Here is a 15815-nt window from a genome sequence, read left to right as displayed (position 1 = left end):
CTTCAAGAACACCGTAGTATGTATGTATATAATGGGGTAGCACACGCATTGCCACGTACGTTGAACAGAACACTCACTCTTGTCCGACGGTTAATATTAAGACAACCAGAGAAGACTTTAGCTCCTGAATCAATAGCTGGGGCTCAAGCCTTCTTTCTTGAGAGTCAGGTACGGAAAATAAAATATACATACATGAAGTTGGAGTGTGAGGTGGGGACAAAGCGATAGTAGTACATATTATTACATGACCATTTTTTTTAATATATATTGTTAGTTCGCAGTCGTTTAGTATCATTCCATCTCTTCCTGAGTCTTGTAAACCAGGGGACAAACCATCTTGCTCTTCAACCTTGTTTCAACCCACAGCTGAGAGAGAGAGAGAGAGAGAGAGAGAGAGAGAGAGAGAGAGAGAGAGAGAGAGAGAGAGAGAGAGAGAGAGAGAGAGAGATTGTGTTAATGAAAGATCATGAAAAAAGAAAAAGAAAAATACAGAGAGAGAGAGAGAGAGAGAGAGAGAGAGAGAGAGAGAGAGAGAGAGAGAGAGAGAGAGAGAGAGAGAGATATGGAAGAGCTGGATGAGGTGGGCACGTCACCATTCACCATTACCATCACCCCAAGCCACGGCACAACAATGCAGCCACGTTTATATTTTATCATTTATTTTCCGTGCTGGCGGACGTCTTGACACTGAGGGGGGATAATAACTGGTTCTCACATCAAACAGTCGTGGTGGTACGTACGGGGTGCGGGAGGGGCATAGGGAATGAGGATGAACCGCTCACAAGATTCATCGGCGTATAATATAAATACTGTGCGGTTAAAGGGATCTCACAGCTTCTTCGGCACACGTCAAGCTAATTTTCTGTGTGTGTGTGTGTGTGTGTGTGTGTGTGTGTGTGTGTGTATGTGTGTGTGTATGTGTGTGTGTGTGTGTGTGTGTGTGTGTGTGTGTGTGTGTGTGTGTGACACGATTAATTTTGCTCTCTGCTTTAGATCAAATTATTTTGCTGAACACTAAAAAAAATGTATGTGAAACTCTCTCTCTCTCTCTCTCTCTCTCTCTCTCTCTCTCTCTCTCTCTCACACACACACACACACACACACACACATTTTTAGAAATAACCTTGTGACTCCAATTGTTGTGTATGTCAGTCAGACACACTAGAGAGAGATTCTCCTCAACTTTGATCATTGTGGCAGCATGCTCATCTGTACATCATACACAGAAAGAAGACTAAAAATGCTGAACTGTGTGTGTGTGTGTGTGTGTGTGAGGACCCTATTATGAGATGATGACTACACACAAAGTTATCACTCAGTCTTGCACAGCGACACACAGTATCATGTGAGTATAATTATGCACTTGGCCTATACACAGCACCTACGTCTCAAAATTGATACATATATACATTGTCATGGCAGCGGTGATGTACACAAAATAGGAAGGATATGTCAATGGGTGACTGTCACACACGAGGAACACTCGATCTCCCGGCTGGCGGGTTGGGGGTGGAGGGGGTCTGTTGGGAAGTTTTTTTTGGGGGGGCAAGGAATGGACCAATGCCATCTCTTTCCACAGGCCTGGGTCTGGAGCCATGATTATGTTACAACTGAGTGTGGTCTTCGTGTAGTTTGGAATCAGTTATTCAGAACAGTATTCTTAAACTTGCCCAACTGCCACCAGGTTATATTTTCACCAGTAACTTCATGAGTCAATTGCAAACCGATATACAGTACTAAGAGCTGTGTATCTCCTGCCTTCTGGTATTAGAAACCTCTTTGTGGATGAGCGGCTGACCAAATAGCAGACATTTGTTATCTTGTACTTTAAAGAACTCGGTGTTGGAGATGGTGAAAGTCACTGGAATCAGTTATGCCTCTACTTTCATAATTTTTGTTGTTATTGATTGGTGTTCATGGTAATGACAAAAGTGTGGGTGGAATAAATTCCCATAACGCCTTAATCCTACCACTGTGACTTCATAATGGCTTGTGACGCGGGGCTTCAGAATGAGACTGCCTTGATTTGGGAGGATGCAGGATGTGTAGGAACGGAGCGGGTTGGTGCTAGGGGGGGGCGGCCAGTGATGGGGAGGAGCTGTATAGATCCTGTTGGATGGGGAAGGGGCGGGCTGAGGGGCAGGGGGCGTGACGATGGTGTTACGAGTGTTACGTCTACACTATTCTTTGTCCATAATTACAGTAAAATATTCCATTTACAAATATAAATTCTAAGCTCTCCCTTACAGGGTACCAACATTTTATATATATATATATATATATATATATATATATATATATATATATATATATATATATATATATATATATATACACACACACACATTATTTTTTCTCTCTCTCTCTCTCTCTCTCTCTCTCTCTCTCTCTCTCTCTCTCTCTCTCTCTCTCTCACACACACACACACACACACACAAACACGTAGGTGAAGGAGGATGGAGGAGTCGATATGTGAGGTGAGGCCGCGTCCTGGAGGCTTCAGCGTCGGGCCGACACGAGTCTCCGCTACACTAGAGGTTCAACAGCAAGTATAAACAAGACACAGCCTGGTACGCGGGCTGTCTGGCGCAGGACGAGCATATCATCTGAAGGAGTGTCGGGTAAACAGGGGAATGAACACCAAAGGGAGGGAAAGAAGAAGCCCAAGGGGAGAGGCCCGTTCCCCTGCCGCCCCGCTGTTTTCATTGGAAGATGATGCAGAGGAGGACGAGGAAGAGGAGGAGGCGGGTGCTGCTTCCTTCTCTGTGTTCGTCTCTTGCTGGAGGCCGGCAGGGTTTTCCTCTGTAGCGAGCAGTGAAGTGTCAGTTTGTGTCAGAAGTATAGCACCTTAAAGAAAATTAAGAGCCCCATTTGTTTGTTAGCTAACCTCTGATCTAATGTTGGTATTCCTTTACGCTCTAAATGGCACGGATATTACCTTAGAAATACAAACCCCATTTAGTTATTAGCTACTTCCTGATCTACGTTAGTATTGCTTTACGCACTAACTAACACAGATTAGCATATTACCTTAAAACAATTACTAGCCCCATGTAGGTACTGTATTTAATAGCTACTTTCGAATCTATTGTTGCTGTTTCTTAATGCATTACAGGTACCAAACAACAGCTACAAGTATACTAAGAGGACATGCTGCCTGAATGAATAAAAAAGGGAATGAAAGGAAAAGATAGAAAACGGGAAGCGAATTGAATGAAAAGGAAAGTGAGGAAGGGTGAGATTGAAAAGGAAGGATGAAAAGGGAAAGAATGAGAAGGGATGAAAATTGGGGCAAATTGGTAAGGAAAACAAAAGAAGGAAAAGTACACTATAAGCCGAGGAGGCGAACCACTCACTCTGGATGACGGTGACCACCACGGAGGCAGCGGCAGCGTTGGAGGGCATGCAGGTGTAGTTGCCTTCGTCCCGCCGTGACACAGAGGCCACGAACAGCTTGGAGGACGTGCGGGAGTTGTGCACCGTCACGCCGCGCTCCCTGCAAAATTACGACCACACATCATCACAAAAGCAGGGGTAGCCTACTCTTAATACAACTGCGCTCTTCCTCTGTGTAAGCGTCATCAACATTATAAATGGTAAAATCTTTGTAATTAGTCAACTTCACGCACCTACACTTCCCCCAAACACCCACCTACACACCATTTCTTCCCTCTCTCCCCCTTACACACAAGCGGGTTCTCACTTGTCATAATTGATCATCCTCTCGCCGCGGTACCAAAACACATACACGGGTGGCTCAGTGGCGCCCTTCAGCAGGCACACCAGCCCGAGGGATGACCCGTGGTGGATGTACCGCTCCGGGCCGCCCATGATCTCAGCGTGAGCCTCTGCGAAGAAAGGAAAATCCGTTAGTATACACAAGGGAACACGAGGATAGATGGGATAGGGAATAAAAAGAAGGGGATGGAAAGAAAGGGAAGAAAAATGGGAAGCGAGTTGAATGAAAAGGAAAGCGAAGGAAGGTCAGATTGAAAAGGAAGGATGATAAGGGGAAGACGAGAAGGGTTGAAAAATGGGGGCGACTTGAATGGAAGGAAAATAAAATGAAAGGAATGGCAAGGAGGAGGAAGGGGAAGGAGAAACGAAAGGGAGGGGAAGAGAAGTAAGATGAGATGCGGCGAACTGAATGAAAGTAAGAAAACAAAGGAAGAGCAGACAGCGAAGAAAGTACAGTGAAATGTGGGATAAGAAAGGATGTCCGAGAAAGGAAACACAAATTATAGGTCTTACAGAGATACACATTACTTAAGACAAGAAGAAAAGGAGAACAAATGAAGAAATAAGAATGATAAGAAGAAGAAAAAAAACGAAGAAGTAGAAGAAAACGAAAACGACGACGAAGATGAAGAAAAAAAATAGTAGTACAAATAGCAGATACGAAGACGAAGAGCAAGAAGACAAAAAATAATGTGGTAGTTATGTGGAAAAAAGCTGGACCAATTACGACGACCAATGAAGGCTTAGTTTTGGTATACTCACTAACGACGTGCAGGTTGACCATGAGGAGCTGGGGCGGGTGAGAGGACACCTGGCACTCGTAGAGGCCGGCGTCAGTCGCGGCCACGTAGCGTATCGTTAGCATCCAGTCCGAGCCGTCCAGCGACACCTTGACCCCCACGCGCGCGTCGGTGGAGTAGGCTTGGCGGCCCACCGTCAGCAGGTGATAGTCCCGCCGCCTCACCCAGGACACCTGCACGGGAAACTTGACCAACTAGGTGATGCGCAAAGGACACAGGGAAAGGGTATGAGAGAATAAGAATGAAACAAAAATACCAAGATGAAGAATTAAGTTTATGGTTAGTATTACAGATCTCTCTCTCTCTCTCTCTCTCTCTCTCTCTCTCTCTCTCTCTCTCTCTCTCTCTCTCTCTCTCTCTCTCTCTCAGACAGAAAGACACACACACACACACACACACACACACAGACAAACTGACACACACACACACACACACACACACACTCACTCACCATGCCGTCACCGAGCGGCGAGCTGAGGCGGCAGGGCAGGGTGGCCGTGGCGCCCTCCTGGGCCGTGATGTCGCTGTGGTTCGCCTGCAGGAAGATGCCATTCTTGCCCAACAGGCTGCTGCCGTAGCCCCCGAGGGTGTTGTGCGAGCCGCCCTGGGGACCTGCAGGGAACATGTTTTCTATTTATATCTTCCTGGAGGTAGGCTAAGGTTAAAACAAAAAACAATTTCCCTCCAGAAATCTAAGCCCCCAGAACATTTTCCATTCCTTATTTTTAATCATAATTTTCAACCTAACTAACCCCGGCCAAATGGCAACCTAACATCAGGTAGATACCTAAACTAAATCGTTAACAAAAATAGTGCAACAATACGCTCTTATATAAATATAAAAAAATATTAATACCGAAGAAGACTTGGAAATATTGATCGTGTTGGTTCGAGATGTGTTGATACTTTCCTCTTGAAAAAGTCGTAGGGAGGAGGAAACACAAAGGAAGGAAGGCGGTTTCACAGTTTACCAGTAACAGGGATGAAAGAATGAGGATAGTGGTTAGTTAACTTTTGCATTAGAATCATGAACGGCATAGGGCTGAGGATAATGTCTTGTCCCGCCTCCTCTCGCCCTTCCAAAACCCAGGCTTCGTGTGACTGGGAGTGGGAGATGGTGCTGGGAAAAGCTTCGATGTTTACGCGAGCAGAGCAGAGTAGGCTAGTTTTAAACCCTTTTTCCGCTGGTTTGGCTGTTCAACGCGATGATTCTCTCTCTCTCTCTCTCTCTCTCTCTCTCTCTCTCTCTCATCGTCGAGTTCAAAGTGGTGATCGTTGCCAGTGAATATTTTTTTTTCTTCTCCTCCCTGATTTTTCTTATCCCGGGCGAGACTTATCGTGCTCTATCATGTAATGTTTGATCATATTTTCTCTCTGTTCAGCTCCGGGGATGGGTAAAAAACTAGAACGAAGGTATAAAACGAAGAAAAGAAAAAAAACGAAAATTTGAAGCGGTTTGAGCTTGAACGTGTGCAAAGCGAATCGCAAATGGAAGTCCGGAGCGAAACTGCCTCTTAAACTTTTATGGATATGCCTTGCCTCATATTTGGATTTGATTATTAGTCTAAACGTGTGTATGTGTGTGTATGTATGTGTGTGTGTGTATGTGTGTGTGTGTGTGAGTGTGTGTGTGTGAATATGTACACACACACACACATGTCCATGCATATCATATACCATGTGCCAACGTATGCATGCTATCCGGCTTAGGTAACTCGATATTCATTTATTTCTAATTTTTCCAGTCTTATCCCGTACACGTGCTCTCCAGCCCCCTCCCCCATTCTCTGGCTCGGGTTCTGCCTCTCCGTTTCTGTCTGTATTAGTGTGTGTGTGTGTGTGTGTGTGTGTGTGTCTATTTTTCTACATGCTTGCCTGCCCTAGTGTCTGTCTGCTTATATGTTTTTTTTCCCCTCCTCCCTTCTTTTTCTCTCTCCTCAGCCTCCTCCTCCTCCTGCTGCTACTACTATTATCACTAAGTACTGCCAATACCATCAACGATCAGGACAAAAAAGAGTACCACTAATGCACTTTCTGGTATAGGCTTCCAGACAGGGCCCGTGAGAGGGGGGGGGCTATCTTTACACAGGGCCTGGGTCTCTGGGGGGGCCTGCCCTGGGGGGGGCCAGTCACCCGACCAGGAGGGAAAAAAATGGTAGGGGCCCAATGACACTCATAGTACCAGGGCCCAGTGATGGCTCTCCCTGGCCCTGCTTCCAGAGCGAGAGCCTAAGGACCTGAAGGTAAATCTGTTCATTGTTTCCGCCCTCTTCCTCTGCAACATTTCCCTCCCTCACATCCTCTATACTTCCATGCATCCTTCCCTCCCTCAACCCATCCTTCCTACCTTCCTCACCAAAGCATTCTCACAGACCTTTTCTTCTTTCCCTTCAGCTTTTTCTTTATTTCCTATAGACAGACCAAAGAGCAGCATCGTGTAGCAAAGACTATATTTTGTTGCCCCTTGGTCCGTCTACTTTACTGAGAGAAAAGAAAACGCGGAAGGGGAAAGAAGAGGTCTGTTAGGATGCTTTGGTGAGGGAGGTAGGGAGGAAAGGGGATAGAGAGGAAAGGATGCATGGAGGTATAACGCGTGTGAGGGAGGGAGAAAAGGAAGGAGTGAGGTAAAGAGGGAAGGAAAGTGTGTAGAAATAAGAGGACGAGAAGGTGAGAGGGACGAAGAGAGGACGAGAAAGAAAGAAGATGGAGAGAGGGAGGGAGTAATGGAGAGAGAGAGAGAGAGAGAGAGAGAGAGAGAGAGAGAGAGAATGTTACGGTATTTTATTTAAGCTGATTTGCCGAACTGCCGCGCCCCGAAGTGTAAATAACTCTCTCTCTCTCTCTCTCTCTCTCTCTCTCTCTCTCTCTCTCTCTCTCTCTCCAGCAGAACACATTCGTCCCCTTGTGCGAGAAGCGAATTAACACTAATAAAAGCCCACCGTGGTTTAATAGCGAAATTAAACAATCAGTCAATGAGAGAAAATTGTTTTACAGGTTAAAGAAAGAACAAAGCACGCCCGAAAACATTAGACTTTATAATGATGCCAGGCGACGAGTAAAAAGACTAGTAGGTCAGGCAAAGCGTAGATACGAAGAAAATATTGCAGCCAACTGTAAAAATAATCCGAAATCTTTCTTCAGTTACATAAACAACAGAAAGGCGATCAAAAGTGGTATTGGACCTTTAACAAACAGCGACGGTGCACTAGTGACTGACAGCCAACACATTGCAAACCTCTTAAACAATTACTTTTCCTCGGTGTTTAATACTAACAGTCTTCCTCTCGCTACCACCAACACCAGTACTATTGTAAATCTCGAGCGTGCATTGCCTAATTTTGAAATAACAACCGATGAAGTCCTTAAAGCTCTCCATTCACTTAAAACAAATAAAAGTCCTGGACCTGACAAAGTATATCCAACTCTGCTGAAAGAAACAAAGAGCGAAATACTCTCCTCCCTCACAACCGTATTCAATATGTCCTTGCGACAAGGCATCGTCCCTTCAGATTGGAAAAAGGCTAACGTGACACCGATTTTCAAGAAAGGAGACAAAAAAGTACCAGGTAATTACAGGCCCATTAGTCTAACTTCGGTTGTAGGTAAGCTACTTGAGGGCATAATTAGAGACAAAATTGTGAATTACCTTGAAAGCCACTCATTGATTAGGGACTCACAACATGGCTTCCGAAACAAAAGATCCTGCCTATCAAACCTATTAACCTTTTATAACGACCTCTTCACTGTTTATGACATAACCAAATCACTGGACGTAGTCTATCTTGATTTCCAGAAAGCGTTTGATAAAGTCCCGCATCATAAATTACTTTACAAATTAAAGCAAATAGGTATTGACGGTCAAGTAAACCAATGGATCGCGAATTGGTTGAGCAACAGACAACAAAGAGTAGTGATTGACGGATTTAACTCAGAGTGGGCGCCTGTCACTAGTGGCGTCCCACAGGGCTCGGTCCTTGGCCCAGTGCTCTTCATTATTTACATCAACGACGTGGATGTTGGACTTAATAACCGCATTAGTAAATTTGCAGACGACACAAAGATTGGCAACTCGGTTCTCACTGACGAAGACAGGCAAAGCCTCCAAGAGGATTTGCACAAAATTTCAGCTTGGTCGGATAGATGGGAGATGCCCTTTAACGTAGACAAGTGCCAAGTCCTTCAAGTTGGAACGAGGAATAAGAAGTTCGAATACGAAATGCGCGGCGTTAAACTTAAAAGCGTTCAATGCGTCAAAGACTTGGGGGTCAAAATCGCGTCAAACCTCAAATTCTCACAGCAATGCATCGATGCAGCAAATAAAGCGAACAGAATGTTGGGCTTCATTAAAAGAAACTTTGTATTCAAGAATAAAGATGTAATACTCCCGCTCTACAACAGTTTAGTCAGACCCCACTTGGAATATGCGGTACAGTTTTGGTCTCCCCACCATGCAAAGGATATAGCTAAATTAGAAGGTGTTCAGCGTCGGGCAACGAAAATGATCCCTTCCTTGCGCAACAAATCCTACGAAGAAAGGCTTTCTACCCTTAACATGTTCTCTCTTGAGAAACGTCGCCTCCGAGGAAAACTGATCGAATGTTTTAAAATACTTAATGGTTTCACGAATGTAGACAGATCAACATTGTTTATGATCGATGACACTTTGCGCACGAGGAACAATGGCGTAAAACTCAGATGTAGACAAGTAAATTCAGACTGCACCAAATTTTTCTTCACCAACGTTGTAGTGCGAGAATGGAATAAGCTTCCACCGTCAGTGGTCCAGTGTAACACGATTGACTCCTTCAAAAATAAGCTCGACCGTCACTTCCTTCAACTTAATATCAACTAGAGTAGAAATGCAACGTTTTGGAGTCTTCTGATTAATGTAAAATCACTTAGGTTTAAGGACAGACCACCAAGTCTGGACCATGGGGTCTGTGTGGTCTGATTTTCTATGTAAATCTATGTAAATCTCTCTCTCTCTCTCTCCCCTTATTGATTCATATTAGCTTGCATATCTAACAGTCAACCAATAAATCTATATGTATTTATCTATCCATCTGTTTATCTATCTATGTATTCATCCATCCAGCCATCTATATTTATACACATTTATCTATTATTTATTTATTTATTCATATAGCTTCCCATATGTGTCTATCCACTCGTATTTATCAACCTATCTATCTATTTCTCTATATTGCAATCCCTCAATTTAACTATATCTATCTACATATATATTTACTTTCATTTCACTTTTCTTTTTGGTCAGTCTTAGCGGAGCAATATATACAATGGCGCTACGTACTGCGGGTGTCCCTTTCTGTCCCTTCCTCATGCTGGTTGGAGTGTTTTCCCTTTGCGCTGGGCGACCGTCATCCGCAGCACGCTCCCAACCCATCACCCCTTGCCTGCCGCCATTGCCCTCCCCCCCTCACCACCCCGCGGCACCTGGCACCCTCTCCCCCCCCCTTACCCCGTTTACTTCCTCATTCCTCTATCTCTCTCCCTCTTCTCTTCCCTTCCTCTCTCCATTTTCCTTCCTGTCTTCATCCCTCTCAACTTCCCTTCCTTCCCCCTTTCTCTCTCTTCTTACCACTCTACGCATTCTTCCTTCCCGGATTTACCTTACTCCTTTATTTTCTCCCTCCCTCACACTCTTTATACTTCCATGCATCCTTTCGTCCTTATCCCCTTCCCTCCCTCCCTTCCTTTTTATGATGGACCTCTTCTTTCTCCCTCACCCCGTTTTCTTCTTTCCCAGTCACCCCTGGAAGCGCCACTCGCCCTCACCACCATCAACTCCTCCCTGTGCCCTGAATCACGCCCACTGACTCACTCTTGCAAGCCCTCATCCCTCACACGCTGGCAAACTATCACGATCTGTCTTCTTGGAGATCACAGCAAGCTCTCTCTCTCTCTCTCTCTCTCTCTCTCTCTCTCTCTCTCTCTCTCTCTCTCTCTCTCTCTCATAACAATCAGTCTAGCTGGTCCGTGGTTCTCCCGCCTAGAATTTTGCCTCTCGTCGTCAGCCTCTCGCCAACTGCACTGTGACTTTACACGGTTCCCCCCCCCCCCCCCCCCTTGCTTCCATCAGACTCGGGCACTGGTCATATTTACCTGCGGACATTTCCCCCCTGACAGATTAACTCCAGGATCTATTACTCTGTGGATATTTTACTTCCTGGATGTATATTGGACAGGCCTGCCACGATAACGAAAGAAACCCAGACATGATTTGTTATTAATAAAGTACACGGGGCTACGTTACGTTATATTTCCTCGTTTGTTACATTATTTGCCCCGGGTTGATTAGTTCCAAATTTGGTGGTGAATAAATAAGGAGGAGGGAGGGGGGCGGGGAGGGTTGGGAGGTATCTGGCACGGGGATATGTACAGGGAGATAATTGTCGCGGGGGTGGTTCCGGGCGGGAGGAGGAGGTCTGGTAGGGACATGTTCTGCACTCGTCAGGCTCACGTCGCTGCTGCATGCGGGGACAGCTTCCGAGCCTCCATCTGCTAACAGGCTGCAGGTTGAGCCGTCTCTTTCTCTCTCTCTCTCTCTCTCTCTCTCTCTCTCTCTCTCTCTCTCTCTCTCTGTTCGGCCGTTTTCCATTCCACTCTCTCCTTTCTCTCCCTCCTGCTGCTTTCCCTTCCCTTTCTCTCCCTCCTGCTGCTTTCTCTACCCTTCCCTTTCTCTCCCTCCTGCTGCTTTCCCTTCCCTTTATTCTTCCTCCTGCTGCTTTCTCTACCCTTCCCTTTCTCTCCCTCCTGCTGCTTTCCCTTCCCTTTCTCTCCCTCCTGCTGCTTTCTCTTCCCTTTCTCTCCCTCCTGCTGCTTTCTCTACCCTTCCCTTTCTCTCCCTCCTGCTGCTTTCTCCACCCTTCCCTATCTCTCCCTCCTGCTGCTTTCCCTTCCCTTTCTCTCTATCCTTCCCTTTCTCTCCCTCCTGCTGCTTTCTCTTCCCTTCCCTTTCTCTCCCTCATGCCACCCTCCCTTTCCTCCTACTTAAAAGGACGTGGAAATAGGTCGCGGGGGCAATGCTTACAAAAAAAAAAAAAAAAAAAAACTGGGCCACTGCGGGGAAAGTTTGAGGAACATTGGTAAAGAGCACAAAAGTTATCAGAATAAAAGTTCCCCCCAGAATGGATCCTCACACACACACACACACACACACACACACACACACACACACACACACACACACACAAATATACGGCTTTATTAAATGCCCTCTCTTAATTAAAAAAAAAAAAAGATGTCCAGTATTACGAAAATATGACAATTACCACTAACTAAAAAAAGGCTACACTGTTTTTCGCCTTTCTTATGGTCCACATCACTTAAATTTTTAGGCTATTTGCGCCATATTGTACGAACAGATAGAATAAATATGTACGAGCAGATATAATTAATAATAACGATGGGAGATGAAATACACAAAAGCATATACGAAGCTACACAATATTTCGCATGCATATGAATGTGTTTTCTTCTTTTATCCTCCTCCTCCCTTTTTTTTTTCCGTGTAACTCAGAGGGCGACGGTCCGGGCCACGGCGCTGTTTACGATACGAGGGACTTTCTTTTTTCTATTCTTACTTCGCGGAGAGAAGTTACACTCGGCGACCTCAAGGCACAGCAGTCTCTTTCTTGCACAACGGGTAGACTCAGGGAACGGGCTAATATTCTCTCTCTCTCTCTCTCTCTCTCTCTCTCTCTGATGGTACTGTACGCCATCCTAGTTCGGGAAAAGTAATAATTTTATCTCTCCACGTAGCCCTGACTTCTACAATTCATGGTGGCCCACTCTTTTACTTTGGTTCATCAATTATCAGTTTTACTCATGATATGAACTACACACCCACGTCTACTTTCCCTTATTCCTTTTCTGTGATGTTCGCGTCCTATCTCTTCAATAAATCCATCTTTTAATCTATCTGCGTACATGGCCAGCGAGGAGAATGTATGGAGGCTCAACTCTCTCCTATAACCCAGATTTCCATTCACCTTTAAAGGGAGGGAATATCAGTCGTGTTCTGCTCCCCGGCCCCCCTCCAGCTTCCCTTGCTCCCATCTTACCTTCCTCGTCCCATCTTCCTCCTCCTCCTCCTCCTCTTGTTCCCTCTCTGTCTATATCGGAGTCATGTTCCATCCACTCCCTTCCCCCTCTCTCCACCATTCCTTGTTCTGGCCCTGATTGCGTGAGTGACTGTATGTGTGTGTGTCTGTGTGTGTGTGTGTGTGTGTGTGTGTGTGTGTGTGTGTTTGGCATTTAGGGTTGCCACGCCATGACTTCTTTAGCGTCCGGCCGAGGTTATGAGTTCTTCGTTATCTTGCTTCGGGCTAATTAACTTTACTAACGAACCTATTACGCGTGCAAAATTACCCACTCCGTTCTTTTCCTCGCCCTCCTTTTTATCCGTCCATTCGTTTCAGTCTCGTCCTGTGAATGTGTGTCTGGGGAACTCAACTACACTTCGCTATTCTGTCTTTGTCTGTCTTTGTTTGTACACGTCTGTTTGTCTCTTTCTTTTTATTGGACAATCTGTGAACCTGTGAGTGTGTGTGTGTGTGTGTATGTGTGTGTGTGTGTGTGTGTGTGTGTGTGTGTGTGTGTGTGTGTGTGTGTGTTCCCCCCCCCCCCCTCTCTCTCTCTCTCTCTCTCTCTCTCTCTCTCTCTCTCTCTCTCTCTCTCTCTCTCTCTCTCTCTCTCACCTTTGGCCATGCTGGGCAGCACGGTGAGTAGCGTCACAAAGACTTGCAGCCAGCTGAAGCAGGTCTGCCTGTGGGTCGTTCCCTGGGTGGTTGGGGGGTCTGGGGTCGTCCCACACTGGTACTGCGGCGACCTGGATAAGGCAGTGAGGGAGGCAGCACCCCGGGAGGCTCTCTGCTCGCAGGGTCTGGCTGGGGAAGGCTTTATGTACCCATGTGTTGAGTAAGCCACCTCGGGGTTGTCAGAGCGAAGACTGCACGCTCGAGGAGGCTTGGATTCGCTGAGGCGTCCGACACTGGCGTCTCGGCCTTGGTCGACCTTCATCCTGCCCGCTCGTGTGTAACGTTACGGGGTCAAAAGATGCGGGACGCGTATTCAAGTGAAGTCAGGCGGAGAGTGAGGGCGGTGAGAGCGCTGTCTTCCCTCTCGCGCGGCCTCTGTCATTCTCTCCCCACGCTGAATGGGTTCTTGACGCACACGGAGGCGAGCTCCACACACCACACCACCACACACACTCGAACACACTTCTCGGGTGATGAAGTTTGTATGTATGTGGATAAAGCTTTTTCTTTGAGTTTTATAGAAGCTTTGTATTTGATTCTCCAAAGTTTAACCCACTGTTATTTTACGTTACGTGGGGAATGGTGAAAAAAATGTATTTTTTTTTTCTTTTATTTCTCTTCGGGTTCCTAATGGAATGGTGAGGCACTTCCTTCTTCTGTAAAGTTCATTGCGTACGTGTTTGTGAGAAATATTTTTCTTTTTAATAATCAAGAAAACCAACTTTTGCAGAAACGAACAATTTTTTCTTGTATTGTGCTGACGCTCAGTCACTCGCGGTAATGGAAGGCCTTTCTTTCTTGCCGCTACTTTGAACAGTCTGTTTCCGTTTTTCCCATTGAGAGACTTGCACCGCCTGCCCGCCTCCCAGCAGTGCACAGAGCGCCAGGGGGGAGTGAGAGGCGTCGGGACGCAGGTACTCCCGTCAGACGCTTTTTCCTCTACCAGCTGCGGCGTCCCCGGTGGCCAAACCTTCTTGCTGCCTCACGCTGTCTGACGGAAGCCTCTGAAAAAGATAAAAAGGAAGTTGAAGCAGGAATCTCCAAACCTATAGCAAATAATATTACTCTTTCTTCTGTTACAAATATCAGTGTGTTGTAAGATGTCCTGTAACTTGCAGCATTCAGTGTTGGTGACAGTGCACCTGACGTCTATGTAAATCGAAAAGTGGACTGAAGCAGCGTATCGCCAACAACAACTCCTTCCCTACTCTCAAATGCCTGTCCTCATTTTTTTCTCACGTGACCATGTTTTTCCTTGGCCTGTTTCCTATATTGAAAAGAAAAAAGAAAACGAGGACAAGAAAAAATTCAGACACTCATATTTATAATGCTAATAACCAGTGAGCGTTCATTGATAGATAGAAAAAAAACCCTAGAAAAAACAACAACGAAAAAACAGGGAGAAAATTCGTAGGTACAGACGAAGTGATAATAATGACAGCGGAGTAGCGATTACTGACGCGTATAAAAACAACGAGGAAAAAAGAGAAAATAAATCCATACGAGCAGCTGAAAAGTAATAATGATAACAGCTCATGAGCGTCTCTGAAGTCAATGTAAAAAAAGAATAAGACAAAAAATATAATGAGACAAGTAAAACAGGCAAAGGCGAGTGATATTTCGAATGTAGCTAATTAATATACAATGAATAACCTTGCTCATCGCAACAATGATTAGGGACGTTATAATTGACAAGGAAAGGGGACGAAATGAATATTAACTAACGTGGGCGCGCGCGCGCGCACACACACACATACACACACACACACACACACACACACACACACACACACACACACGGAGTGATGAAACATGACATACGAATAATAATAATAATAATAATAATAATAATAATAATAATAATAATAATAATAATAATAATAATAATAATAATAAAAATAATAATAATAATAATAATAATAATAATAATAATAATAATAATAATAATAATAATAATAATAATAATAATAATAATAATAATAATAGTGATAATAATAATAACAATGTGATGATGATGATAATGGTGATGAAACTGAAGATGAAAAAGCAGAAATAAAAGAGAAAGGAGAAATAGAAGAGGAGGAAGAAAAGTGGAAGGAAAAAGAAAAAGAGGAGGAAGAAGCATAAGAAATAGAAGAAGGTAAGATAAAGATGAGCTAGCCATGAGAACAAAACAGGTGACAAAGGATTATCGACGAGCAGGCCAGGCCAGGACAGCGCGGGGCGGGGAGGAGGAAAGAGTGAGCTCGGTGACACCAACCCTGATTAAACTGTACTTACACGATGCCCGGAGGAGGAGGAGGCAGAGGAGGAGGAGGAGGAGGAGGAGGAGGAGGAAAGGAGGAGGAGGAAAGGAGGAGGAGGAGGAGGAGGAGGAGGAGGAGGAGGAGGAGGAGGCGGAGCAGGAGGAGAGAGAATAAGAGAGTGAGAATAAAGTCTTATACCCCGCCATACAGAAAAAAATGAGAAAACAAAGAAAGAAGAACAAAAAAGATGA

At 45.1% G+C, this 15815-nt stretch overlaps 1 protein-coding gene across 2 annotated transcripts in view; it reads right to left on the bottom strand.

Annotated features, from left to right (window-relative positions):
- Positions 1 to 2399: 2399 nt before the first annotated feature.
- LOC127001583 (uncharacterized) overlaps positions 2400 to 15815 on the bottom strand; it is a 99885-nt gene continuing 86469 nt past the window's right edge. The window contains exons 3-8 of one of the 2 annotated variants that reach the window (XM_050866367.1): positions 13259 to 14322; positions 4990 to 5150; positions 4501 to 4723; positions 3704 to 3848; positions 3357 to 3496; positions 2400 to 2802 (exon numbers count right to left, since the gene is read on the bottom strand). In XM_050866367.1, coding sequence (XP_050722324.1) covers positions 2603 to 2802; positions 3357 to 3496; positions 3704 to 3848; positions 4501 to 4723; positions 4990 to 5150; positions 13259 to 13580 — 1191 coding nt within the window. In that variant the 5' untranslated portion in view covers positions 13581 to 14322 and the 3' untranslated portion in view covers positions 2400 to 2602. The remainder of the gene's footprint in view (positions 2803 to 3356; positions 3497 to 3703; positions 3849 to 4500; positions 4724 to 4989; positions 5151 to 13258; positions 14323 to 15815) is intronic. The other variant, XM_050866368.1, reaches the window with a different exon arrangement.

Source organism: Eriocheir sinensis, chromosome 21 (assembly GCF_024679095.1).
Source record: "Eriocheir sinensis breed Jianghai 21 chromosome 21, ASM2467909v1, whole genome shotgun sequence".
NCBI classification, from domain to species: domain Eukaryota; kingdom Metazoa; phylum Arthropoda; class Malacostraca; order Decapoda; family Varunidae; genus Eriocheir; species Eriocheir sinensis.
This window is presented reverse-complemented; position numbering and strand designations above follow the sequence as displayed.